The 27,300-nt window shown below is 39.8% G+C and overlaps 1 protein-coding gene across 1 annotated transcript in view; it reads right to left on the reverse strand.

The window, feature by feature from the left end:
- Positions 1 to 27,300, reverse strand: part of PXo (P[[i]]-sensitive XPR1 orthologue) — a 207,196-nt gene that overhangs the window by 163,227 nt on the left and 16,669 nt on the right. The window contains exon 2 of the mRNA XM_067146499.2: positions 14,355 to 14,508. Coding sequence (XP_067002600.1) covers positions 14,355 to 14,508 — 154 coding nt within the window. The remainder of the gene's footprint in view (positions 1 to 14,354; positions 14,509 to 27,300) is intronic.

The raw sequence follows: 27,300 nt of genomic DNA on the forward strand, positions 1-27,300 counted from the left end.
GAATTGGAAAGAATAAACTAAAGTGGTTTGGACATGTAGAGAGGATGGAGGAGAATAGAATTCCAAGACAGATGCTGGAGGCAAAGTGCAAGGGCAAGAGAGCAAGAGGAAGACCGAGAACAAGGTGGATTGAATCAGTGAAGAGTGGCATAAGAAGACGAAATTTAGACTGGGACAAGATCGTGGAAGAGGAATGGTGGAAAGAAGAGGAAGATGGAGAAGTGCCACGAATACCCCGACCCAGCAGGAGCTGGATAAGGGGAAATGATGATGATGATGATGATGATGATGATGATGATGATGATGATGATGATGATGATGATGATGATGATGATGATGATGATAGGGATTTGTCATGGCTTCTGAAAACACTGAGCAAAGTTCTCTGTGAAATGTAAAGAATTTTACCTTATCTTCTGGACACGGCATAAGCCCAAAAAGCCTATATCATGTCTGTAGGTACGGACCACGAAAGCATCAATGGGAACATATTTAAAAAAGTATTATGGTTGAAGTCGCCTTGTCAATATAAGGAACATAAAGAGATTATCAGCAATGGGAGAACACATAGTAGAAAATAATAAAAAATTCACAGACATTAATAGTGACATAGAATTAAAACACTCAGCCCAAAAAGGCAAGTTCATGAATGGTTTGGAAAATTTGGAAATTTATCTTGCACAGAAAAATAATATTGATTGAAGTTTAATTGAAAACAATTACAGATGAAAAACTATTATATAAAAACCAAACCAAACCCCATGGCACTACAGCCCTTGAAGGGCCTTGCCTACCAAGCGACCGCTGCTCAGCCCTAAGGCCTGCAGATTATGTGATGTCGTGCGGTCAGTGCGACAAATCCTCTCGGCCGTTATTCTTGGCTTTCTAGACTGGGGCCGCTATCTCACCATCAGATAGCTCCTCAATTCTAATCACGCAGGCTGAGTGGACCTCGAACCAGCCCTCGCGTCTAGGTAAAAATCCCTGATCTGGCCAGGAATCGAATCTGGGGCCTCCGAGAACAAGGCAGGCACGCTACTCCTACACCACGGGGCTGGCTTGTCCATTATATAAACTAGCATTTAATAATTTAAGGAAGAAAATAAAAAGATAAGGTTTGAAGATCTTGAGTTTATTTTGAAGTGATTGTCATTTAACTCTTAGACGGCAGAATTTAATATATTACATGGTCAGAGATCCAGTGTCACCGGCGGACATAGTAATAAAAAAACTCAACAGATGGCATTAAATGACACTTATAGGTCTGGCTGGATGGGGAATCCTCGAAGAGAGTTGCAAAATCTCCATGCCAGTTTTTACAAGCTGTGAGAGGCTATCGTGTTCAGTTAAGCGTGCGTCGCGAGTTCTGAGACCGGCTTTTTGCGATTTATATCGCTATTTTGCAACACGATTAGTAAGAAGAGGGTCAGTGAGAAATAGATCGCTTCAGTTTTGGACTCGACGGATGTAGATGAGCATGATTTTTCATTTGAAGGGTCTGAAGACACAAATTCAAATAGGGAGTCCTCTCGGGGCAAGAGCAACTCAAGTGCCCCAGAGAACTAAACAGGTGATGAAAGCACTGACATCAGTAACTTGGACCAAGGATCTTAAAGTAACTTTCTGATCTATATAATATTAATCAAGGATCAATTTTACATTCATATTTTCACTTGGCGACCAAACCTACATGGTATTTTTCACTTTTTGTGATACCGGAATTTTGACGTAATTCACCAGGAAACTGTAATTCAGGGAAACAACAGGCAACACCTCCAACTAGAACATGTAGAATCACAGACTGTCATCTCCAATGCTATCTGATAGAAGGGCTTTGATTGCCATAAACTTATTTGTGGAATGACTCTCATGCGCAAACATGCTGCGGGAAAATAAATCCATAATATCCTATGCACCTCTGCGGCAGAGTACATCCAATGTTCAAGGTAATTAATTAATATTACGTACATATGTATGTTTAGAGCTAGTGTTCGATAATTCTGGATGAGTTTTAATTTGCTATATTTTCGGTCAGCGTACAGACATAAAACACTTCTGCCTGCGTAGGGTTAACATCATCTTAATATTGAATATTTTATGCGATTGTGATTTCCTAATGTATCACAAATAATTGTTTGTTTATTGATATTATAAATTGTGATATAATAGTTCTGTTATTTAAATTCAGGCTAAACAATTGAAGATTGTTATACTATTCTTATTCTTTGATGTTGACATTAAGTTGGACTTCGATGATCGCTGATGAACAGAATATACAGTATATATTGTTCTAGAAACATGTTCAAAAACTAAATAGTTTCATTAATAAAAAGTGTACTGATGATGATTATGCCTAACATTTAGGTCATCGGACCATAAAAAAGTGTATTTACAAGGTGGATTCAACCATAATACTATTTTAAATAGTTTTTAATAGGTTTAGACGAGTCAATACAGGAATAAATACAGCACCTATTATGGTGAAGTTTATCAACACTGGCTAGTTAATTCATAATTTTCTGGAGGAGTCAATGCCATTTGCGGTAGTGTATTTGTAGTTTTTCTTGTTGTAATTGTAGTTTCTTATTAATGTGTATTAAGGAGTAAATGTAAGTTAATGATTTTAATGAAATAAAAGTATGAAATTAACTAATGAGTATCATGCAGGACATTATTTTTAATGATAAACGTCTACACTGCATACATCCAGAGAATTTACTACAGATAACAATATCCTAACACACATTTCGTATATTTAAATCAGATTAACCTCCTATGGGATTCATTAAGCACCAACATAGAATGTTCAGAAATTAAATATTGCGAGTAGGGGGTCACTGAGGTTGGTTTGTTTAATGAACATGTAATGAGAATGCAATTTTTTTTGTAGTTTTGAAAACCACCCATCTTATCTAAATCACCCTGTACCTTCCATACCTATGAATTTTATGACAAGGGCCTATTCCGTAGTTTTACCAAACAAAATCTGTTCAAATGAACAAAAGTGAATTGGAGGAATGCCTCCTTTTATTTTTATGAAGTCAACCATATTATCTGATGTTAGCTATGTCTCTCTTCGAGTCCAACCCTTCGTAAGGGTGTAGTGGCATCATGCGACAAGCCTTTTGGTGATCTGCCTCCAGGAATCTCTGCTTTTGGCACAGTGACTTGCTTGCTGTAAGCTCATCCTAGTCAAGCTCTTGATCTGGTCCATCCATCGTAATAGTGCACATCCTCTAGCTCTTCGGCCATTGACTTTTCCCTCTATGATAAGCATTTCCATTACCACCTATCTTCTGGCAATATGACCAAAATATCTGAGTTGTCCGTTTGTTAGCTATGTATGAAGGACAATATCTCAAGACAGTCATAAGATGCTCGAATGGAGTTTAAACACCTGAATCCAATATTTAAGATGCATTATTATTTTCACATTTCACCTTATTATAAAGACTTTTCATGGCTTTGTGCCCACGAGCGTTGCAGTCTCCACTAGTTGTTCCTTCTGCATGGAAACTCAGGTGTACTGAATTAACTTTCATCCAACGTTAATTACCTCTCCCCCTATCATAACCACGATACACGACCTGGCTCCTGTTTAACTATCTCCCTCAGTCACTCCAGGGTTTACAACCGCTCCCTTGTAGTCACTGCCACAAGAGATTTGCGTTCTCATAAGAGATTTAAGATGGATTGTCAAAATCACTGGCTGAGTGCTTCTAGCTGAGCATATTTTCATAGAAATTAGAAATGTGTTTGCTAGTTATAATTTTTCTTTACTGTATTTTCTTCTTTTGTTATTACTATTGTTAGTTTTATAATTATTATCATTCTTCATTTATATTAATGACGATGATGATGATTGTTGTTTAAAGGGGCCTAACATCTAGGTCATCGACCCCTAATGGTACGAAATGTAATGACAACTTAAAAGTCCAAAATCTTCCACTGACCAGAATTCAAAACACGACAACGAAGAATGAATGGATGGATATGAATTTAAAACAATCAGTGGATCCGACCCGCAATGTCCCACATTCCCAGAAAGTAGCATTAAACAATAGTATTACTGACCAAGGGAATGCTTCTAAAGCACAATCCTGAATCGATGATGCTTGTAGTCTAAACGGGTCCAAAATGCTGGTCATCGGCCCCCCATAATGGTACTTATCGGTAGGAAAGTAGAACCACGGTAATTGTCATACTGCGGTACTAATCAAAAGTAACGTAAACTCGTGGTATTCCACACAATATCGTATTAGTCACAGGTAATGAAATGCCCACATGTAAGACAGACTTATGGTGTTTCTTACATTGTGGCTCCATTTACAGGCAATGCAAACCTATGGTGTTCCTCACATAGGTGTACTAATCACACGGACTCGTACTATCCCATTGTGTTCCTCACATAGTGGAAACTGATCACAGGCAAGGTAGACCCATGGTGTCGCTCATATAGTGGTACTAATCAGAGGTACTGTAAAACCCAGCCGGAAACACACACTGTCACTACTACTCACAAACCTATTGTGTACCTAACATAGTGGTACTTCGCACAAGTAAAGGTGACCCATGGTGTTCCCCTGCATGGTGGTACTAATTACAAGTAGTCTCAGGGTTCTAATTCGATCATCTCTTGGTCGCCCCTTTAGTTGCCTCTTACGACTGGCAGGGGATACCATGGGTGTATTCTTCGCCTGTATCCTCCACTCACAGGAGGACGTGTGTTTGGTCCACGAGAGCTATTTTATTTCGTTTAAGTCCGCCGGCAAGCCGGTTAAGACGCCCCTATCTGCCCCCTGGGACGCGCCATGTGCGAGTTAGCACCGCCCCCCTGCTACGCCAGCGTAGTAGGTTTGTGTCATTTATACTGTCATGTTGTACAAGCTATGATCATTTCTATTATGACTATCTCCATGTTTGCTATTAATACTACTATATTTTTTTCTGAAATGATTTGTTAATAACATTTTAAATTTTGTAGTTAAGTGTATGAGAGGGCCTTAAGCCCTAACTTTGCCATGAATTAAGATTTACATATTGCATAAGCGAGGGGGAAGTCATACATCATTACAGACATCTTTGATAGGCTATACACTATGTGATCAAAAGTATTCGGACACCTGGCTGAACATGACGTACAAGTTCGTGGCGCCCGCCATCGATAATGCTGGAATTTAATATGGTGTTGGCCCACCCTTGACCTTGATAACAGCTTCCACTCTCGCAGGCTCAATCGGATGCTGGAAGGTAGCTTGGGAAACAGCAGCCCATTCTTCATGGAGTGCTGCACTGAGGAGAGGTAGCGATGTCGGTCCGTGAAGCCTGGCACGAAGTCGGCGTTCCAAAACATCCCAAAGGTGTTCTATAGGATTCAGATCGAGACTCTGTGCAGGCCAGTCAATTACAGGGATGTTATTGTCGTGTAACCACTCCGCCACAGGCCGTGCATTATGAACAGGTGCTCGATCGTGTTGAAAGATGCAATCACCATCCCTGAAGTGCTCTTCAACAGTGGGGAGCAAGAAGCTGCTTAAAACATCAATGTAGGTCTGTGCTGTGATAGTGCCACACAAAACAACAAGGGGTGCAAGCCCCCTTCATGAAAAGCATGACCACACCATAACACCACCGCCTCCGAATTTTACTGTTAGCACTACACACGCTGGCAGATGACGTTCACCGGGCATTCGCCACACCCACACCCTGCCATCGGATCACTACATTGTGTACCGTGATTCGTCACTTCACACAACGTTTTTCCACTGTTCAATCGTCCAATGTTTACGCTCCTCACACAAGGCAAGGCGTCATTTGGCATTGACCTGCATGATGTGTGGCTTATGGGCAGCCACTCGACCATGAAATCCAAGTTTTCTCACCTTCCGCCGAACTATCATAGTACTTGGAGTGGATCCTGATGCAGTTTGGAATTCCTGTGTGATGGTCTGGATAGTTGCCTGCCTATTACACTTGATGACCCTCTTTAACTGTCGGCGGTCTCTGTCAGTCAACAGAAGAGGTCGGCCTGTACGCTTTCGTGCTGTACATGTCCCTTCACATTTCCACTCCACTATCACATCAGAAACAGTGGACCTAGGGATGTTTAGGAATGTGGAAATGTCGCGTACAGACTTCTGACACAAGTGACACCCAATGACCTGACCACGTTCGAAGTCCGTGAGTTCTGTGGAGTGCCCCATTCTGCTCTCTCACAATGTCTAATGACTACCGAGGTCGCTGATATGGAGTACCTGGCAGTAGGTGGCAGCACAATGCACCTAAGATGAAAAACGTATGTTTTTGGGGGTGTCCGGATACTTTTGATCAGGTAGTGTATAAATAACCATGCCTATTCTGTACAACTCAATTAAGTATAAACAAGTTTGTCTACATTACCAATAGCACTGATTAATATTCAAGGAGAGGATATAATTGCTGAATGGTACGGACACAGTCTTGGAGAATGAATACAAGATGAAAATAAATCACTCAAAAACTAACGTAACAGAATGCAGTTGAATAAATTCAGGTGATGGAGGGAATATTAAATTAAGGATTAGATGAAGGCACAAAAGGAATATTGTTATTTGGGTAGTAGAATTACTGACGATGGCAGAAGTAAGGATGACATAAAATGCAGGCTGGCACAGGTGGTGGTGATTATTGTTTTAAGAGGAAGTACAACTAAGCAATCATCCTCTATTAACACTAATCAGAGCAAAAATACGGAAGGGGCCCGACACTTAGAAAAATAAAGATATTGGCCAAAGGAAGACAAGGGCTACGAAGGGCATGAAAATGAATGACTCCCTACGATTCGCAACCTAATACCGCCAGGATTGTAAAGAACAAGAGTTGACCAAGGGAGCCTGGATAGGATAGATCAAAGTGAGAAGCCTGGCACAGGTAAATGGAAGCAACGCCAAGATTCAGCTAAGGGCCTCATGGTCGCCAACCCACACTTCCAAGTTAAGAGCCCCTGGGGGCCCTTTCAGTCACCTCTTACAACAGGCAGGGGATACCGTGCTTGTTATTCTACTGCTCCCATCCACAGGGGAGCAGACTAGCACAAGCAAAGGAGGTCTTTCTTAACAAATGAAATTTGCTCATTTTGAACAAATATGAAATCTGGACAATGATTAGTTCAGAAAGAAGAGAATAGAAGCTCAAGAAATGTGGTGCTACAGAAGAATGCTGAAAGTGAGATGGGTAGAATAACGAGATACTGAACAGAATTGGTGAGAGGAGATCAATTTGACCAGAAGATAGAATGATGACATACATTAGGACACCCAGGTATTGTTCAGTTAGTTTTTGAGAGAAGTGTAGGCAGTAAGAATGATAGGGGTGGACCAAGGCATGAATATAACAAACAGATTAGAGCAGATGTACAGTGGCGGCCAAAAGTTTCTGAACAACCATTGAACTGTTAAAGAATGGACTGAGATTAAAAGAAAAACAACATACCTATGCAAGGAATTGACAAATATATATTATAAACTAATATTTTACAATAAAACTATGTTTTTACATTACATCTGAGCAAAAAATAGACAATATTTACTCTCATAGATCACTAGAACCTATCAACCTCTCTTCTCATCAAAGAAACTCCGCTTTGTTGCAAGTACATTTTTTAACTACAGTGAAACCTTGTTAGTGTGTTTCTCATTGACAAGTTTTTCCCGCTTAGCACGCAGTAAATTTGAAGTCCTGGTTCTCATTGTATTAAATATATATAAAAATACCTCACTAATCACGTCACAAATTTTTGCTATTACCGCTTGGTATAATAACATTTTTCTAGCCCTGAAAATGTTATTTGTCATCCCTTGTGGAAGAAACATGATTTCCAACTCAGGTAAGAGCCCTCGCCGCATTTGTGTGTTAACAGGAAGGCCTTAAATTCTTGAACTGCACAGGATAAGTTGCACCTTCGGGGAGCAAGCCATTAGCCTCAGAAATGCTCAGTTTTGCTTGCTGGTTAGCAGTGAAACTGCAGAATAACATAGTGAGCCTGTTTGTGCTTGTATTTCGCATTTCATTGAGAAGTTAGAAATGTATTTCGTGTTTAGTTGTACAGTGTAGGGTAGCGAATATTTGTCGTGCGATAGCCTACATCTGGAACATAACCGTGTGAAGTTAACCAGCGTGGTGCATGTGTGTGTCGTGATAGCCTAATTATGGATACGGAAAGAGTTGTGAAATTCCTTACTAATGAAGCCAAAAATTAAAGTCTGTCAGCAAGTCAACTGGCATCCACACTTTCAAGAGCGCAGAATTGGCATGAATTTTGAAACCTGCACATTCGAGTTTCGACTCGATCACTCAAATCGGTCTTGGTCAGTCAAAGTTTTGATCAGTTCAAAATGGCGGCCAAAGTCATTCTGTTGCAGTCGCACATGGCTGTGTATAACCTCCAATTCGTTGACTAAGTGTGTGACCAGAAAAATAACCAACTGGTCCGAAATAAACGGCTTCTACTAACATTTGTTTTAGGAGTGTGATCTGCAATATTACTTTGATATTTTTATGGGACCCGTTCAAATGTTTCCATATTTGTTGTTTGGTGTTTTTAACACTTTTACATGCACTATTATTTTATAAGCCACAGTGGAATAAGTCTCCGTATTTGTTCTCTCATGTTTTTCACACTCTCTTCTCACAGAGTTTTCACTGTACCCATGGATATACAATGTAAAATCCCATTATGTTGGAAAAAATCATATCTAGTGTTCCCATATCCCTGTTGGATAGTTTTTATTTGCGTATTCAGTAGTACGTTTTCTCGCTTAACACGTTCCTTTTCCTTGTCCCCTGCAGAAATGTCTTAATGAGGTTTTACTGTATTCTTGGCATTCTTCAAACAAGTTTTTCTAACACTGATGCAGGTATACTTTGCCAGCCATTCTGCAAGAGACCCACAGCTTTCCCGATGAAGAAGGACACTCTTTTCGGACTTGCTGATCCAACTCCTCCCACAGCAGGTCAATTGGTTTAAGTCCGGGGATTGGGAAGGAGAGGGGGTGGGGGTGGGGGTGGGGGCATTCCATTAAACACAATTCCCCAGAGTTTTGTTTGTTTTGCAGATAATTCATGCAATTGTGAGATGTGTCTCTGGGGTCATTGTCTTCTAGGAGGACAAACCCACGTTGCTGTCCAGGCGGAAGAGCATAACGTGATAGGACGGAATGGTAGCTGTTTTTGTCCAGTGTTCCTTGAATTCGGTGCAGTGTACCAACTCCACTGAATGTGAAACAATCCCAAACCATCACAGAGCCCCTCACTGTAGGTGTTATACAGTAGGATGCATTTTTTCCGATGTTGAACGTCGAACATAAACTCACAGCAATTATAATAAGAAGTATTTCTTGTCCACCTATTCAATACAAATCACCTTTTTGGTGTTTACACTTTCATACAATTAATTTCTCTAAGGGACGTGTTTCGCTCTTATAAAGAGCATCTTCAGCCATAATCTTAATCTTAAAATTATGTTCTTGAACAGTCATGAACATATTAAACAATCAATAGTCACTATTAAAATGACAGTAGTCTAAAAACCAAATTACATTACATCTAAAAAAACAACATTAAAGCTCTTCTTAAAGACGTGATAACATGAACAATTAAAATTATCACAATGTCAATTTAAAACTTTGTGTCTGAAACTATTACTGAATCTTCATCTTAAGTACAGTAGTAAATGTCTTTCTATAAATCAGCACCAAGACGCCGAGTGTTGGGCGGCGGGAAATAACCTGACTCCCTAAGGGGGCCAACGGCTTCGGGCGAATGAGCCCCTTTGGGTGGGGTGATGGTCCCCACAGTGGAGGAAATGCCACTGGAATCCATTACGCAGCGTCTGTTCTCCAGGTTAGGGGCGGCTGCACAAGGCGTCTGTACTCCAGAGGAGCGGCCTCATTATCACCTCACTGGATCACATCCAGAGTTGTAATTCGGGACCTAGTCCCACACAGGTGACACCTTGACAGTCAACCATGGAAGGTCTTTTAAGGAATACTCCACCGGCTGAACCAAGAGTTCAGAGAAGGCAGCATTCGGATACGGTGGGCTGCCACCTGAAAGATACCGTGAAGTCGGAGGCACGGAAATACCCCAGTACTACATACACGAATGAGACAAAATCAAGAATCAAACCAAAACAGATAACATACTTCTCTACACACAACATAAACTCACTCATGCAAACCGGTAAACTAAAAGTGATCACCGACATAATGGACCAACACAAAATTCTTATCATGGGATTACAGGAAATTAGAAACACTGACCAGGATGCCTTGGAATCTCAAGGGTACAGACTTTATAAAGGTATACCCGGGAAGAGAGTGATGAAGAATGTCCCACAATTTGGAACAGGATTTTTGGTCAGCCTTAAAATAATAAACTCAGTTCAAGAATTCAGATCACAGTCTCCACGACTCTCAACGCTCACCTTAAAGGCATCTAATAAAATCTATACTATAATAAATGCCCATGCTCCCACTAATGATAAAAACAACTCCTCAAAAGATCAGGAGGAAACAGGAGAATTTTGGGACCTATTGGACCAGACCATAGATAACATCCCCAAACACCATATAAAATTATTAATAGGCGACTTCAACGCTCAACTAGGCAGAGAAAGAAAATACCGTGACATCATCGGAAAATGGCCAGCACACAAGAAAACAAATAAAAATGGAGAGAGACTAGTTGACCTGTGTAGAAACCATAATTTAATCTCAAAATCTACATGTTTTAAGAGGAAACCTCAAAAACTCAAAACATGGAAACACCCTGACTACACTAAAGGAGAATGGCAACTGGACCACGTCTGCATGGACAAATACCACCACAAAGAGATCTATAACGTCAGAGTCCTCCGAGGAATAGACACAGGTTCAGATCACTACGTAGTTAAAATTAAAATTAAACTCACTCCCCAGAGGAGACAACAAAAGCAAGCCCTTAAAACTAAAAGAAAAATAGATCCTACCCAGCTAATCAACAACAAAAATTACCAGAAAGCAACTGAAAAAATAAAAATCACAGACAAACTTGAAGACTTAGTACAAAACCTTAAACAAATTGCAGAAGACCTAGCTCCAATTAAACCACGTAAAAAACACCAATGGTGGAACAGTGAATGTGATGAAACAGTGGAGAAAAGACATCAGGCATGGCTATTACATCAGTCCCAAAAGACAGAAATATCCTATCAAAAGCTAGTAAAACAGAGAAAAGAAACTACCCAAGTCTTAAGAAGAATAAAAAGACAACATCATAAGGACACCCTGCAGTTAATTGAAGAACAGTTCAGTAAAACTAAATCAAGGGACTACTACAAAACCTTCAGAAAGCAGCTCCAAAAATATGAACCCCCGACCCTACTGATGAAGGATGAAGATGGTAAGCTGGCCCATAACAATAAAGACAATGCAGAAATTCTGGCTAAACATTTCAACAAGCTTTTAAATTGTGAGGAACCTACAGAACTGCTTCATTTGGACACCAACACCCCCATAAAAACATCACCAGAAAACATCAATCCCCCCACAATAAAGGAAGTCTACCAAGCTCTGAATAAATTAAAAAACTACAAAGCGCCAGGAGAAGATCAGACCTTTGCGGAAATCTGGAAATATGCAGGAACCTCAGCAAAAGTTGCCCTCCATCAACAACTTGTCTCTATTTGGATTAAAGAAGAACTACCAGAACACTGGACAACAGCCCTCATTCATCCTCTGCACAAAAAAGGGGACAAAACCGACCCTAATAACTACAGGGGAATCTCTCTCCTAGACATAACATACAAAATATTTTCAATAATCATCCTTAATAGGATAAGTTTACAACTTGAGAAAGAACTAGGAGAATATCAAGGAGGTTTCAGACCCTGGAGGAGCTGTCCTGATCAGATCATGAGTCTTAAGTTGATAATGGACTATAACAGGAGAAGAAACAGAGATATGGTGATAACATTTGTAGATTTCAAGAAAGCTTATGATTGCATCCATAGAGAATCTCTGTTTAAAATTTTAAGACACCTTGGACTACACCCCAAATTAATAAACATGATAAAATTGACTCTCACCAATACCAAGTCAAAAGTGAAGTTTAGGGGTGAAACATCAGAGACATTTGAAATTAAAACTGGACTACGGCAGGGAGATGGGCTCTCACCACTATTATTTAACTGTGCTCTAGAAATGGTAATGAGGGAATGGTTTAGAAAATGTCCCCCCAAAATAAAGATTGGCCGAAAAATCAAAACAAATTGCCTGGGTTTTGCTGACGATTTAGCATTACTAGCAGTGGACATAAAAGAAGCAAAAACCCAGATATCAGAACTTCAAAACATTGCAAATAAAATTGGCCTCAAAATATCATTTGAAAAAACAGAAATTATGCCCCAAAAACCAACACAACTAAAAGAAGTCACCATAAATGGTAATAAAATCAAAATAGTAACTCAGTTTAAATATCTTGGAGAAGTAATAACACATAACTTAAATGAAAAAATCTCAATCCAAGTAAGAACAAATAGATTAGCTAAAGCACAAAAATTAACATGGGATATCTACAAAAAGAAATGTCTATCAATAAATACAAAAATAAAACACTACAACACAGTTATAAAACCGGAAGCTACATATGCAGCAGAAACACTCTTTTACCTGAATAAACAATCGAAGACTGACAGACTTCAGAAAATTGAAAGGAGGATTGGAAGAACCTGTATCAACAAAAAATATCAGAAAGATGGACAGTGGCGGTTAATACCTAACAAAGTCGTGTACAAAGAGCTAGAACCCATTACAGATACTATGCGTAAGAGGAGACTGGGATTCTTTGGACATATCATGAGGATGCAGGACTCGAGACTTCTGAAACAACTAGTACAACACAATCTCGTCTCAAAAAATACCACAACAGGATGTAAATGGATCAGAGAAGTAAGAGAGGATCTGAAGGAAATAGGCCTTACAACAGAAGACACCAAAAATAAGATAAAATTGAATACAAAACTCAAGAATACAAACCTCCGCTTTACCCTTACACAAAACAAACCAACAACACGCACATTTTCAACTGAGGAAAGGGCACGAAGATCGGAGCGTCTGAAGAAGTACTGGGAGGACCGCAAAGCCCGAACAATCCCTTCAAAGAGACCTGAACGACGGACTGACTAAAGTGATCCTATGTGGTCATAAAAGAAGAAGAAGAAGAAGAAGAAATCAGCACCAAGGTGAACACCAAACTTACTGAAAAACGAAAATAAAATGCAACTTATGTGACGTGGTGTGTACAGAATGTGTGTTAAAATAGAGTGCCCACAAGTTGAAATGTGAAAACACAATAATCCATATTGCTTTAAACATAATGGACAGGAGGTATAGAACGTCGTGCTTGACCTCTGGCCAATTTATACAGATACCTCGCAAATTTGCACAACATAGCTTACTACCTACATTTGTAAACAAGTTGATCAGCATTTTCAACTAGAGCCCACATTTGACTCCTGCTCATATTCTGCGTCCTGTCTGTTATGTTTAAAGCAATATGGATTATTATGTTTTCACATTTCAATTTGTGGGCACTCTATTTTAACACACATTCTGGACACACCACATCACATAAGTTGCATTTTATTTCCGTTTTTCAGTAAGATTGGTGTTCACCTTGGTGCTGTTTCATAGAAAGACATTTACTACTGTTCTTAAGACAAAGATTCAATAATAGTTTTAGACACAAAGTTTTAAATTGACATTCTGATCATTGTAATTGTTCATGTTATCACGTCTTTAAGAAGAGATTTAATGTTGTTTCTTTAGATGTAATGTAATTTGGTTTTTAGACTACTGTAATTTTAATATTGACTATTGACTGTTTAATATGTTTACAACTGTTCAAAAACATTTTAAGATTAAGATTATGGCTGAAGATGCTCTTTATAAGAGCAAAACATGTCCCTTAGAGAAATTAATTGTATGAAAGTGTAAACACCAAAAAGGTGATTTGTATTGAATAGGTGGACAAGAAATACTTCTTATTATAATTGCTGGGTATAACATCATTCAATACAGAGTAACCATGAGGATAATGACCTGTAATGGAATATAAACTCGTCCCACTTGCCCGGAAACCTTCGCAAAACTTGATTGCATTAATATATTCCGTCATTAAAAAATCATTTCACATATTCATGCAGGTACATATGTTTTGTCCAGAAACTTTTGTCTGGCAGTGTAAGATGCGGAAGTAGATTGAAAGGTTAGCAAAGGACGGGATAGCACGGACAGCCGCATCAAACCATTCTATGAAGTGATGACCCAAATACTCACCAGAATAAAATGTGTTAATTTTTGCCAATTCTTTGTCACAGACATGAAAAAACTGCTCATCAAACTTGGCAAAGTACCGCGTCAAAACTTCTGGCTCAACAAGCTCCGCAGAAGGCGCCTGCTCAACAGCTGCGTACAACATGGCCTTCATCTCCTAAAACAAAGAAAAATGAATATCCTCAGTGGGCAAAACAAACGTACACATCACAGTTGGTCAAGATTTAAATTAAATGATTTCATTACTTAAATGGGAATTTGATTATTTAAAGGTCTAATAATACACAAGAGGTGAAGTGCGTTCACAACTTAGAAATAAATTAAGATGATGATTGTTCATGGCCTCTTGAATATGGGTAACTGTTATTATACTGTAATACTTTTTTGCGTAACAGAGTTTATTTCTGTGTCCTTATCCATTTTAGATTATGATTTGAATTATTTCACTAATATTTCTGTGCATATGCATCAGCGGCACTAACCGATGACCCTTCCATCTGCAGTGGAATTGGGGAAAAAATTATTTGTTTGGTTGTAGATATTCAATAACTTTCCTACGGCAGATAAGTTTTTGAACTTTTCCGGCAAAAATGCTGCTTGGCAAAGTCTGTGTCACTGCTGTGTGAACAATCGCTGTACAATGGTCCTAGTCAATACAGTATCCTCTAATAGTGTACTGCAACAAATACAGGAAGGTATGGCATTGTTTGGAGTCAATTACTTCTGTCTTTTGCAGAATTCCATGAAATATTGCTCATTACACAAGCCTGGCTGTGCTGGACACACTCTACAGTAGAGCATGCAGTCATGCGCTGCCGCCCCCTTCTTACACTGCATGGCTTCTGCGATCTATGCCTATTCTCATAAACCACACATTTACTGGCGAAATGTGAAAATGTGTTCCTCTAGGAGGTATGATAGATTTTGGGAACCTATGAGGTGGTGTTTCATCCGCTGAGAAGGCCCTGCAACCTCACTGTTCTCTGTTGACATTGCAGAAAATGACGCCGAATTGTAACGACTACAGAGATAGTAACTCATGCCAGTTGGAGAATATTTTTAACATCATCTTAACAATGCACAGATAACAGGTCCACTTGTTTACATAGGTACTAGCAGAAATCACCATCACTTCCCACTACCCAGCTCTAATCGGGTAGGGGCAAATATGGTTCCTCTCCACTTTCTTCGGTCCTTCCATCTCATTACATGTAATAAATATCATTTTTGGTCCGTATTGATGATATTTGATTGAAATAATAACATTAAGTTATTTATTAGACCACCTAATCAATACAAAATCGTCTTGGATGATTTACATAAATTTGTTAGCTAATAGTGGTACATGTTTCGCCTTCCCTGAAGGCATCATCAGCCATAGTCTTAACCTTAAATTAAAAATAAGCATCTAAATAACATGTAGTAATGAAATGAATTTTAAAATCTTGAAGAGATTTGAAGTAAAATAACATTAAAAATAACAATGATGGTTTAAGCATATTATTAAGCGGAGGAAAAGAAACTAACAAGGATTCCCTTAGTAGCGGCGAGCGAACAGGGAAGAGCCCAGCACCGAATCTCGCAGGTTCACCCTGCCGAGAAATGTGGTGTTTGGGAGGGTCCACTTATCCCGGGAACCTGCGGCGAGTTCAAGTCCTTCTTGAATGGGGCCACGCTCCGCAGAGGGTGCCAGGCCCGTAGAGACCGCTGCGGCTTCCGGGAGGATCTCTCCTTAGAGTCGGGTTGCTTGAGAGTGCAGCCCTAAGTGGGTGGTAAACTCCGTCTAAGGCTAAATATGACCACGAGACCGATAGCGAACAAGTACCGTCTTCCTTACTTGCTCCGTAGTGCTCCAAATCCAAGCCAAGTTGAGCCGAGCTTAGCCGAGTACCCCAGAGACGAAGCGCTGGTCCGAGCCGAGCCGAGTGGGACCGATACACTGTGCACAGGAACTCTGTGCCTCAATTTGCACGCGTGAGATTTTGGGCATTTGAGAGGCCTTGATCTAGGTCATCAGCCCCTAATGGTATGAAATGAGACAAAATGTAATGACAACTTAAAAGTCCAAAATCCTCCACTGACCAGAATTCAAAACATGAGGATGAAGAATGAATCGATGGATATGAATTAAAAACAATCAGTGGATCTGACCCGCAATGCCCCACATTCCCAGAACTAGCATTAAACAATAGTATTACTGACCAAGGGAATGCTTCTAAAGCACAATCCTGAATCGATGATGCCTGTGGTCTAAAGGGGTCCAAAATCCAGGTCATCGACCCCTCATAATGGTACTTATCGCTAGGAAAGTAGAACCATGGTATTTGTCATGTTGCAGTACTAATCAAAAGAAGCGAAGACTCGCAGTATTCCACACATTATGGTACTACTCACAGGTAATGTAATGCGCACATGTAATACAGACCTATGGTGTTTCTCACATTGCGGCACCATTTACAGACAACGCAAACCTACGATGTTCCTCACATAAGTGCAACTAACTACAGGGACTTGTACTATCCCATGGTATTCCTCACACAGTGGGTACTAATCATAGGCATGGTAGACCCATGGTGTCGCTCATATAGTGGTACTAATCACAGGTATGGCAGACCCATGGTGTCGCTCATATAGGGATACTAATCACAGGTACTGTAAAACTCAACCGGAAGCACACACTGTTGCTACTAATCACAAACCTATTGTGTACCTAACAGTGGTACAACGCGCAAGTAAAAGCGACCCATGGTGTTCCCTGCATGGTGGTACTAATTACAAGTAGTCTCATGGTTCTAATTCGATCATCCCTTGGTCGCCCCTTTTAGTCGCCTCTTACAACAAGCAGGGGATACCGTGGGTGTATTCTTCGTCTGCATACCCCACCCACAGAGGGCTGTGTGTTTGGTCCGCAACAGCTATTTTATTTCGCTCAAGTCCGCCACCTATCCGCCCCCTGGGACGCGCCACATGGGAGTATCACCCCTCTCCCTGCTATGCCAGCATAGTAGGTTCATGGTACACTCAATTTAATGCTGTACAATAAAACATGTCCATCTCTTGTACACATGTCTTTTCCAAATTCATTCACTAGCTGAATCAAAAATACACTCGGTGATACCAAGCAAGTGGCTGTCTGGTTTGCGTCACGGTAGTTATCAGCTTGCGTTTGGAAGATAGTGGGTTTTCCATGATTTCCCTATTTCACAGAAGGCAAATGCTGGGGTCGTGTCTCAATTAACGCTACAGTCACTTCCGTCCCACTCCTAGCCCTTTCCTATTCCATCGTCACCATAAGGCCTGCCTGTGTCCATGCGACATCAAGCAAATTGTTTCACTTTTGGCATTTTTGTTGCACAGTACTACTTGGGAGGATAATTCTGTACTGAAGGGGAAAGTTATATAACTGTTGTTTCTAATTTCCAGCTGTTCTTGGCCTTGAAATACGCGGGGGTGAACAACTGGCTGCAGGTGGCGAGGTCGAAGGCTAGTGAATTGCTTGAGCTTGAAACACATTACAAAATACTTTCTCCTAATTATCAGAGTTCTGTATTCTGTTCTCGGAAACAAGACTCACAGGTATAAATCCTTTCCTTACCCTTTCTTAGTCACCAACTACTGCTGGTCAGTTTGCTTGGCCATGAAAGATATGTAGCATTTTTAACCATATGTAAGAAACATTTATATTTTTTTATGCTGCCATAAAAATGTACACATTTAAAATGAACTAAACATTCTTCAAAATGCTACATACACAAGTTGGTTTCTACGTTTTGGAAACCATGCTCCAGCACAGCCGTGCTATCATTCTTACCAAAGTTTGCCGACCTACGTCCCCTCGCCCTTCCCACTCCACACCTGTTTACAGTGGGCAGGTGAAGATGAGCAGTTGTGAGCAAGCGCTCGTGAAAAACAGTCGCTATGTTTTTCAAGCATCAACAGTGTGATAGAGGTCGCACGAAGGATGTGAACGTGTTCGACATGTCTCGATCTGGTCACCGACCAGTAAGTACGGAGTGTGTCCGCATTAGTGGAGATGCATCAGATTCGATCTTAACGCATATCATTACCCCATGGCAGATCGTTAATGCAGCTTACTAATGTTCATTTTTGCAAAACAATCTGCGAGCAGCTCTGGGAAGAAAACGGCGACACTTTATGGATAACGCAGCCATCATTCTGAACAACAATGCTACAGCACATACAACAGGAATTGTGTCTCAATTGTTTAATTGCTGGGGTGCACTATCACTCCACATACTCTCCGGATGCAAGTCCCTGTGACTTCGATCTAATCCCTAAGATGAAGCGCTTCCATAGAATACTGAAGATGTTTTTCAGGCCATCGACCGCTCTCTTCGCACCATCAACAAACTGGGCAGTGCCAACGGGATCCAATGGGTTTCAAATTGCTGGAAACACATCGTACGCAATGCTGGTGACTGTATCGAATTCCTAGGTAACTTAGAACCATGTTTGTATGCTATGTATCAATAAATGAAATAGTTGCCAAAACTTAAAAATCAACCAGAAAATGAAAATAAAAACATGTTGCAGAATAAGTTTCTATACAACTGAGCAATGTCCTAATGAAAAGGGGGAAAGAAAGATAATATTACAACAACATCAGTAAGTTGACTGAAAGCAGACGACTAGACAAAAATGATATTCACAGGTTGTAGATGTGAGATCCGAAACTGGATGAAGGCTGGCACAGTACCACAAGTTCCAAGCATTCACCTAGAACTGCAATATCACAACATGCCATGGACCTCTTCGTGCATGTTAATTTCTTTTTCTTAGAATTTGTTTTACGTCACACCGACACAGATAGATCTTATGGCAACGATGGGATAGGAAAGGCCTAACAATGGGAAGGAAACAGCCGTGGCTTTAATTATGGTACAGCCCCAGCATTTGCCTGGTGTGAAAATGGGAAACCACAGAAAAATATCTTCAGTGCTGCCAACAGTGGGGTTCGAACCTACTTTCTCCTGGATGCAAGCTCACAGCTGCATGCCCTTAACCACATGGCCAACTCGCCCGGTGTGTCGCTAAAACATTTCCATCAAGGGTTATGAATTTTATGTTGTTGGTCTGTATTGAACTGAGATTACATATAAATTATAAACATAAAAGTTTTCCACCTATTCAATACATAGTTATATTTACAATACGTGTATTTACATTACATGGGACAAGTTTCAACCCTACTCGGGGTCATCATCAGCCATATTTAAACAATACACAATATTTGACGAAATCCTAAAACATGTTTCTAAGAAGTAAGGGCAGTATGAAATAAATATATAATTAACACTATGATATGAGGTTGAATTAGGTAAAGTGCTATGGTGCTCAAAATGTTGCAAATGAAAGTGAAATTTTACGAGTGACAATAGGTGAGCAATATAATACAAGCACACAAATACGTTAAAAAGTCTGAGTATAGAAGTACAAATGAGATGCTCTATGTTGTGGATCAACTTGAGACACGGTGTTTCAGATAGAATTCAGTAGGTTCTGGCAATACATTACGGTTGTGGACCGAGTGTTATGGTTCTAAGACTGAACACAATATACTGTAACATGACATTTATAATAAAAGTATACATGTACAGATGTTTTGAGTAAACAAATGTGTAGATAATACACTCTAGAAGAATCTGTGACGAGTTGATTATACACTGCATCAGCTTAAGCAGAAATTTGATACTTGGTGTATTAGGTAACCAAGCTATGTTGATATGGCTGCAGGGTTGATTGTTGGAACTGTGCAGACTGAATATGAAGTCTTCTGCAGCTGCAGATTACCTGATTCAAGAACTGGAAAAAATCCAAAGAAAAGCAGCTCGATTTGTTCTGGGTGATTTCCGACAAAAGAGTAGCGTTACGAAAATGTTGCAATGTTTGGGTTGGGAAGAATTGAGAGAAAGAAGAAGAGCTGCTAGACTAAGTGGTATGTTCCGAGCTGTCAGCGGAGAGATGGCGTGGAATGACGTTAGTAGACGAATAAGTTTGAATGGCGTTTATAAAAGTAGGAAAGATCACGATATGAAGATAAAGTTGGAATTCAAGAGGACAAACTGGGGCAAATATTCATTTATAGGAAGGGGAGTTAGGGATTGGAATAACTTACCAAGGGAGATGTTCAATAAATTTCCAATTTCTTTGAAATCATTTAGGAAAAAGCTAGGAAAGCAACAGATAGGGAATCTGCCACGTGGGCGACTGCCCTAAATGCAGATCAGTATTGATTGATTGTAAGTAGACACTGCGCGTGGTGATATTAATGGGTGAGAGTTCCAACATTTTGAGCACTTCGCCTAATTCAACCACACATCATAGTGTTAATTATATATTTATTTCATACTGTTCTTACTACTTAAAAACATGTTTTAGGATTTTGTCAAATATTGTGTATTGTTTAAATATGGCTGATGATGACCCCGATACACCAACTAGTCCCATGTAATGTAAATACACGCATTGTAAATATAACTATGTATTAAATAGGTGGAAAACTTTTATGTTAAAAATTTATACGTAAAACCTTTACTACGAAGTACTTCAGCAATGAAGGATTTGATTTTATGGTGGCAGGAGTTCCTCAGTACATCATCGAATGGACGAGATCCAAGGTCGTGAGCCAGCGTTTCATTCTCCCAGCGGCATCACCGGCAGATATTATAGTCCAAAGATCTGCCCGGAACAGTTCTTACTGCAGTAACGTCAGTTGTCATTTTAATAGCTTCACTGCAGGAAAGCCTTCGTGATGTTTTATCCAGACGTTTGCAGGTGTATAGGCTATTATTTATATAACTCCACTATGATGCCTTTATGAGGTAATGCAGACCAGATAAACATACCATAATACGTAGTCTAATAGGGTACGTAGCCTTATATTAATTGAAAATGAAAACCTACAATCTGTTTTCCAGTCTTTGACCGGGTCAGGGATGTAATGAATGAAACATATATAGGCTGTTATTACAATGGGGTCGCCACTCCCAAGGTGATTTATTAATGAGTGATAAATGCTATGAAATGATAATGGAGAGTGTTGCTGGAATGAAAGATGACAGGGAAAACCGGAGTACCCGGAGAAAAACCTGTCCCGCCTCCGCTTTGTCCAGCACAAATCTCACATGGAGTCACCGGGATTTGAACCACGGTATCCAGCGGTGAGAGGCAGACGCGCTGCCATCTGAGCCACGGAGGCTCCCCTTATATTAATTATGGTATTAAATTTATAACAGAAAGCCCTTTTAACAATTGATAAATCTTTGGTGTATCAATTCAATTTTAAACTGCATTATTTTTTGTAACTTTATTCTGCACTAACATGAACAACACTGATTGACATAAATCAAACTGTTTGTAACATAACTTTTCCTGCCTTCAGTCTTTATACATATGTGCATCTCTGCTTGCTCGACATCGATTGGCTCGTGAACAACGACCATTCCTATCTCGTATCGTTACTGGTGGTGAGAAACTGTGTCTTTATGCTAACATAAGGAAAAGAAAGGAATATCTCAGCCTAAACAAAAAAGCAACTCTCCGTATAAAAAGACCTGCGCACATCCACAAAAGATAATGTTATGCATCTGGTGGAACAGCGATGGTGTGCTGTACTATGAATTGCTTCCCCGAGGTGTAACCATCACTGCTGACATTTATTGCCAACAACTGAGACGTCCTGCAAGCGCAATCCAAGAAAAATGACCAGCAAGCCTGGATGAAGTGATGCTGCTCCATGATAATGCCTGAGCACACTCTGCTAACCTGACACACACTATACAGGAGTTGGGTTGGGAAGACGTTCCATACCCACCGAATTCACCTGATCTCGCACCCTCATATTTTCACCTTTCCGCTCTCTATCGAACAACCCTCAAGGAACTTCCTTTCTGGATGAAAATGCACTCTGAACATGGGTTGACAAGTTCTTCGACTCAAAACCATGCGATTTCTACAGGCGTGGAATTGAAAAGTTACCATAGCGTTGGCAGACTGTTGTAAATAGTGAAGGAGAATATATTAATGATGATTAACTCCCCTCTTAAATGTATCTGATAGTTTAATAAACTTATGGAGAAACACTAAGAACGTATGCACCAACCTTGCAATATATTTTAAAAAATACAAACATATAGGATCAAATGTAGAGGCCTCAATGTAGAAAGGTATCCAGGAAGGGCAAGTGTTACGATGAAAGAGGGGGCCCCCACTGCCTTAAGTAGAGTTGTGTACTGTCTTTTAGAAATAAAGTAGACCTCTTGATCTCAGGCAACTATTGAAATGTGATGGAAAAAATCTATACATATAAAATAAGACTTTTGTCTGTACATTGCTCAGAATTTAAAAAGAATGGCACTTCTATACTGGTCGTGTCCACAGTAACAAGGAAACGCACTTTTTACTTTTCCGTAATTTCTGTCCGTCTGTATGTATGTATGTATGTATGTATGTATGTATGTATGTATGTATGTATGTACAAGCATCACGAGAAAACGGCTGAAGTGAATTTAATGAAAATCGGTATGTAAAATCGGGGAATGGACCACTATAATCTATGCTATAAATAATTTTATTCACTCTGAGGGAAATGGTAGTTTAGAGGAAGGCCTAAAATTTAATTCTCAAATGTTTATGTTATTCGTGGTCCTATCGATAAATACTGCATAAGGAAAGTTATGTAGAATTAAGTTTCCAATCATTTATGTCTGATACATTTTACTGTATCGGCTGTGATAACAGAGATATTCATGAATTTGTATTTTTGTTGCCAAGTCCACATCAACGCTGAGCTACGAGAAAATGACTAAACAGAATTTAATGAAAATCGGTATACAGCGTCGGGGAATAATATAAGAAACTACAGTGTAAGCTATAAATAATTGTATTCACCCCGGATGAAATGGTAGTTTAGGGGAAGGTGCCTAAAGTTTAATTCTTAAATACCTATGTTATTGGTCCTATTGAAAAGTACTACATAACATAATTTACAGAGAATATGATTATTTCCGATCATTTATGTTTTATACAGTTTTACCGTACTATGATAAGAGTGGTATTTGAGAGTCGAAAGAAAGCTAAATGTGAAGGCCTACAATATTGAAAGCTCATAAAATTGATCAACAATAACATTATGTTAACCATTGTTTGATGTGATGTTCTTTGTCTCTTTTCCTGCCACTCATCTCTGATAGATGGGATTACTGCTGTGAAGCTAGTATAACAGTCTGCCTGAATAGTGGCGGGAAACAGCAGGGGAATTAGATAATTTCCATCTCTAGCATACCATTCATCTGGTTCATATATTTTCTGATACTACTGGTACATAACACGCTGGTTCATCATAGTATTCCAGCTATTCGATCCCTACTCTGACACGCTGATTGGATTGATCAGTATACACAATTAATGGAGTAATAGCAGAGGCCAACTTATGACCTGGTCTAGAATTACAATTACAGCTCCACAATTTACTAAATAACTCAACCCTGAAATGAGATGTTTCTTAAGAAAAGCTTCTTCCTCTCCACTTTTATTAAATTCTACATTCATTTTATTCCAAATTAGCAGCCAAGAGAGGATTTCCCCTCTGGCTTGGAGGAAAAATTTACCTCCAAGTCAGACAGATTTTCCCCTGCCAGTGTAGAGAATTGAGATTTTCCAACTCATCGGGTACTCCTAGGAAACAGAGAGTATTCCTTTTTTACAAGTTGCTTTACGTCGCACCGACACAGATAGGTCTTACGGCGATGATGGGATAGGTAAGGGCTAGGAGTTGCAAGGAAGCGTCCGTGGCCTTAATTAAGGTACAGCCCCAGCATTCGCCTGGTGTGAAAATGGGAAACTACGGAAAACCATCTTCAGGGCTGCCGACAGTGGGGTTCGAACCCACTATCTCTCGAATACTAGATACTGGCCATACTTAAGCGACTGCAGCTATCGAGCTCGGTAACAGAGAATAAAAGGGCATAGTTTATGCCCTGGGACTCTCCAATCCCCCCCCCCCCCCCCCCCCGAAAATAAAAGAGTGCTCACGGCTGTCTGCGACCAGCTCATCCCTGCTCTGGAACTTTGGACTCTTAGACCGGCAGCATATTACAGAATGGAAATTCTAAGTTCCCAAGGAGGGAATTAGATATTTTTCCACCAATAGAGCATGTCAAAAAACAGATCTAGTGATGTGCGCGAGTGATGCCTGGAATCGCGGTACTCGATTCTTTCGAGTCCAGGCTCGGACTCGCTTCGCTTGCGAAGGCTCGATGATAGCATGACGTCACACGTTCGCTCACTCGCCGGCTCGTAGATGGATGAAGCATGCGTACAAGCGGTCGCTGAGGGTTTATGGGATTGCGACAGCGCGGTACGATATGAAAAAACTGAATGAATGCGCAAAAGGAATAACCTAAATTTGATAATTACTTGAGAACGATAATAATGCCACTTAATACGCATAATAAGATATGAAAATATCCGTTTACGGCGTCTCGCACACACTTCACTGAATATGCCATCTATTCTAATATTGATAATATAGCTTATCTGGCCTTCATAGCCCAACTTGACCGGTTCGATACTGGTTTATTCCGGTAGTATTTGAAGGTGCTCAAATACGTCAACCTCGTGTCGGTAGAATTATTGGGACGTAAAAAATCTCCCGGGGGACTAAATGCGGTACCTCGGCATCCCCGAAAACCATACAAATGTACGTACTTGGACGTAAACGTTATAACATTATTATTATTATTATTATTATTATTATTATTATTATTATTATTATTATTATTATTATTATTATTATTATTATTTCAAATCCCTGTCACGGTATGTATGTTGTAATTAGTGTATTTTAAACATGTGCTATTTGTAGCTTATAGACGGTATTTCTGCACACATTGTATTGCTTCGCTACTGGTAACTTATATCTCATGTAGCCATTATGCATATACACGGGCGTAGATGTGCTAATATGATCGGTAGTATGACAGATTTATTGTAACCATAGCCTATTGCTAACCGCACCAAAGCCTACAATCGTCTGGGGGAACAGGTGAATTACAGCAGTTTATATGTACATCATACTTTCGGCAGATATAATGTCGGGTATTAAGATGAGGCGTCCAGAATGTGGCGTACGTTCACGCAGCAAATCAGCGGACAGAACGTCATTCTGTTCTAGCTAAACAGCTGACAGTTTGTTAGTAAGTCACAACCTTTAGTGCCTATGATGATGATAATAATAATCATAACAATCGAATTATTGACGACCGATGACTGAACAACATCAATCATCAGCAGCAAACATATTGCACTCCACACCACAAAAATATTCTGTGGGTGACCCTGAATGCCGTGCACTCCAGTACAGTAGATTTTAGTTCTAAGGCATGTCCACAGATAGCGACACCAGTATGCTTGGACTCGAGTCTGGAGTCGAGTAATACCGATTCTAAGAGCACATTACTCGATTCTACTCGATTCCGTCGCTAGCCCATCACTAAACAGATCAGATGTAAAGCTTTTCAGGCATTTGCTCTATTAACCAGCGTTTCGTCTTAGGTCTGACACTAGACTCATCAGAGTGGGATGTGTCAGACCCTACCCACTGATGCTGGGGTGTATGCAGGTGATCTTATCAGAAGCCCTATATAAGAGACACAGTCTGATTACTGCATACGGGAGCTAAAACTCCACAATGGAATTATTGCCCGCCTAGCAATTCCGAATGGAAATTCTAAGTTCCCAAGGAGGGAATTAGATATTTTTTCACCAATAGAGCATGTCAAAAAACAGATCAGATGTAAAGCTTTTCAGGCGTTTGCTCTATTAACCAGCGTTTCGTCTTAGGTCTGACACTAGACTCATCAGAGTGGGATGTGTCAGACCCTACCCACTGATGCTGGGGTGTATGCAGCGTTGTACTGTTCATTAAAAGTGAGAAAATGTGTGGTTTTTCATTTGACTGAGTATTTCATACGAGAGCACTGCTTTTAATCGGGACCTTCCTACTGGCGTCATTGTAATGACCTATGTTGATTTCAGTTGGGAAAACTACTAAGACAGTCTTTCTGAGGATATAAAGAGGCAGGTGGAGCTATGCAATTTATTACAATTTTACACACAATGTGTACACTACGTAACCTAGAATTCTGTATACCATGTAGAATTCCTTAGCAAAGCACGGGTACGTCAGCTAGTATTAAATAAATACAAATTCAAATATGTTCTTGATATAAGTGGTAATGGCCGATTTTAATTTTTCGTCAGTAACAGGCATACAACTTGTGATCTACTTAATCTGCCATGACGCATACTCAGTATTTTAATATATGCGCTGACTGCAGCATACCAGCATGGAGTAAAAATACAAATGAAGCTTTAATTTCCTATTTAGGGCCTACTGGTTTTTGAGGTCACTCTCTCTCTACCGTAACTGAACTGCATGTGCGACACTCTAGTGGCCACCAGATGAATTAAATGTGGAATTGCCGCTTCATTTCTTTAAATCAAATCATGAATGTCGGGTGCAAGAAAATTCAGAAGGAAACAAAAAGGGGAAGTTCCATACTGTGTTGTGTTGTAATAGGTACAGAAATACTACTTACGGAATATTCTATCTTTTTCCTAAGAGGATATCTGAGGCAGAAATGCGGCAAAAATGGATTCAAGCAGTGAATCATAAAAAGTACGTTTTGTCTTTTTTCACTCATTGACAGAAGTTATAGATCTACACAAAAATATATTTTCTTTTTTCTATTAGACCAGATGGTTCATGTTGGGAACTAACACTACACTCAAGAATCTGCAGTGTACATTTCATATGTAAAATTCACTCTGGCCATCCTGAAAATCCTGCATATGTCTCTACAATCTTTCCAAAATAATATAAGAACAGGAATATTTAAAATGATTTGGCTGATGAGTATTTCAAAAG

The sequence above is a fragment of the Anabrus simplex genome, chromosome 1 (genome assembly GCF_040414725.1).
Source record: "Anabrus simplex isolate iqAnaSimp1 chromosome 1, ASM4041472v1, whole genome shotgun sequence".
NCBI lineage: Eukaryota > Metazoa > Arthropoda > Insecta > Orthoptera > Tettigoniidae > Anabrus > Anabrus simplex.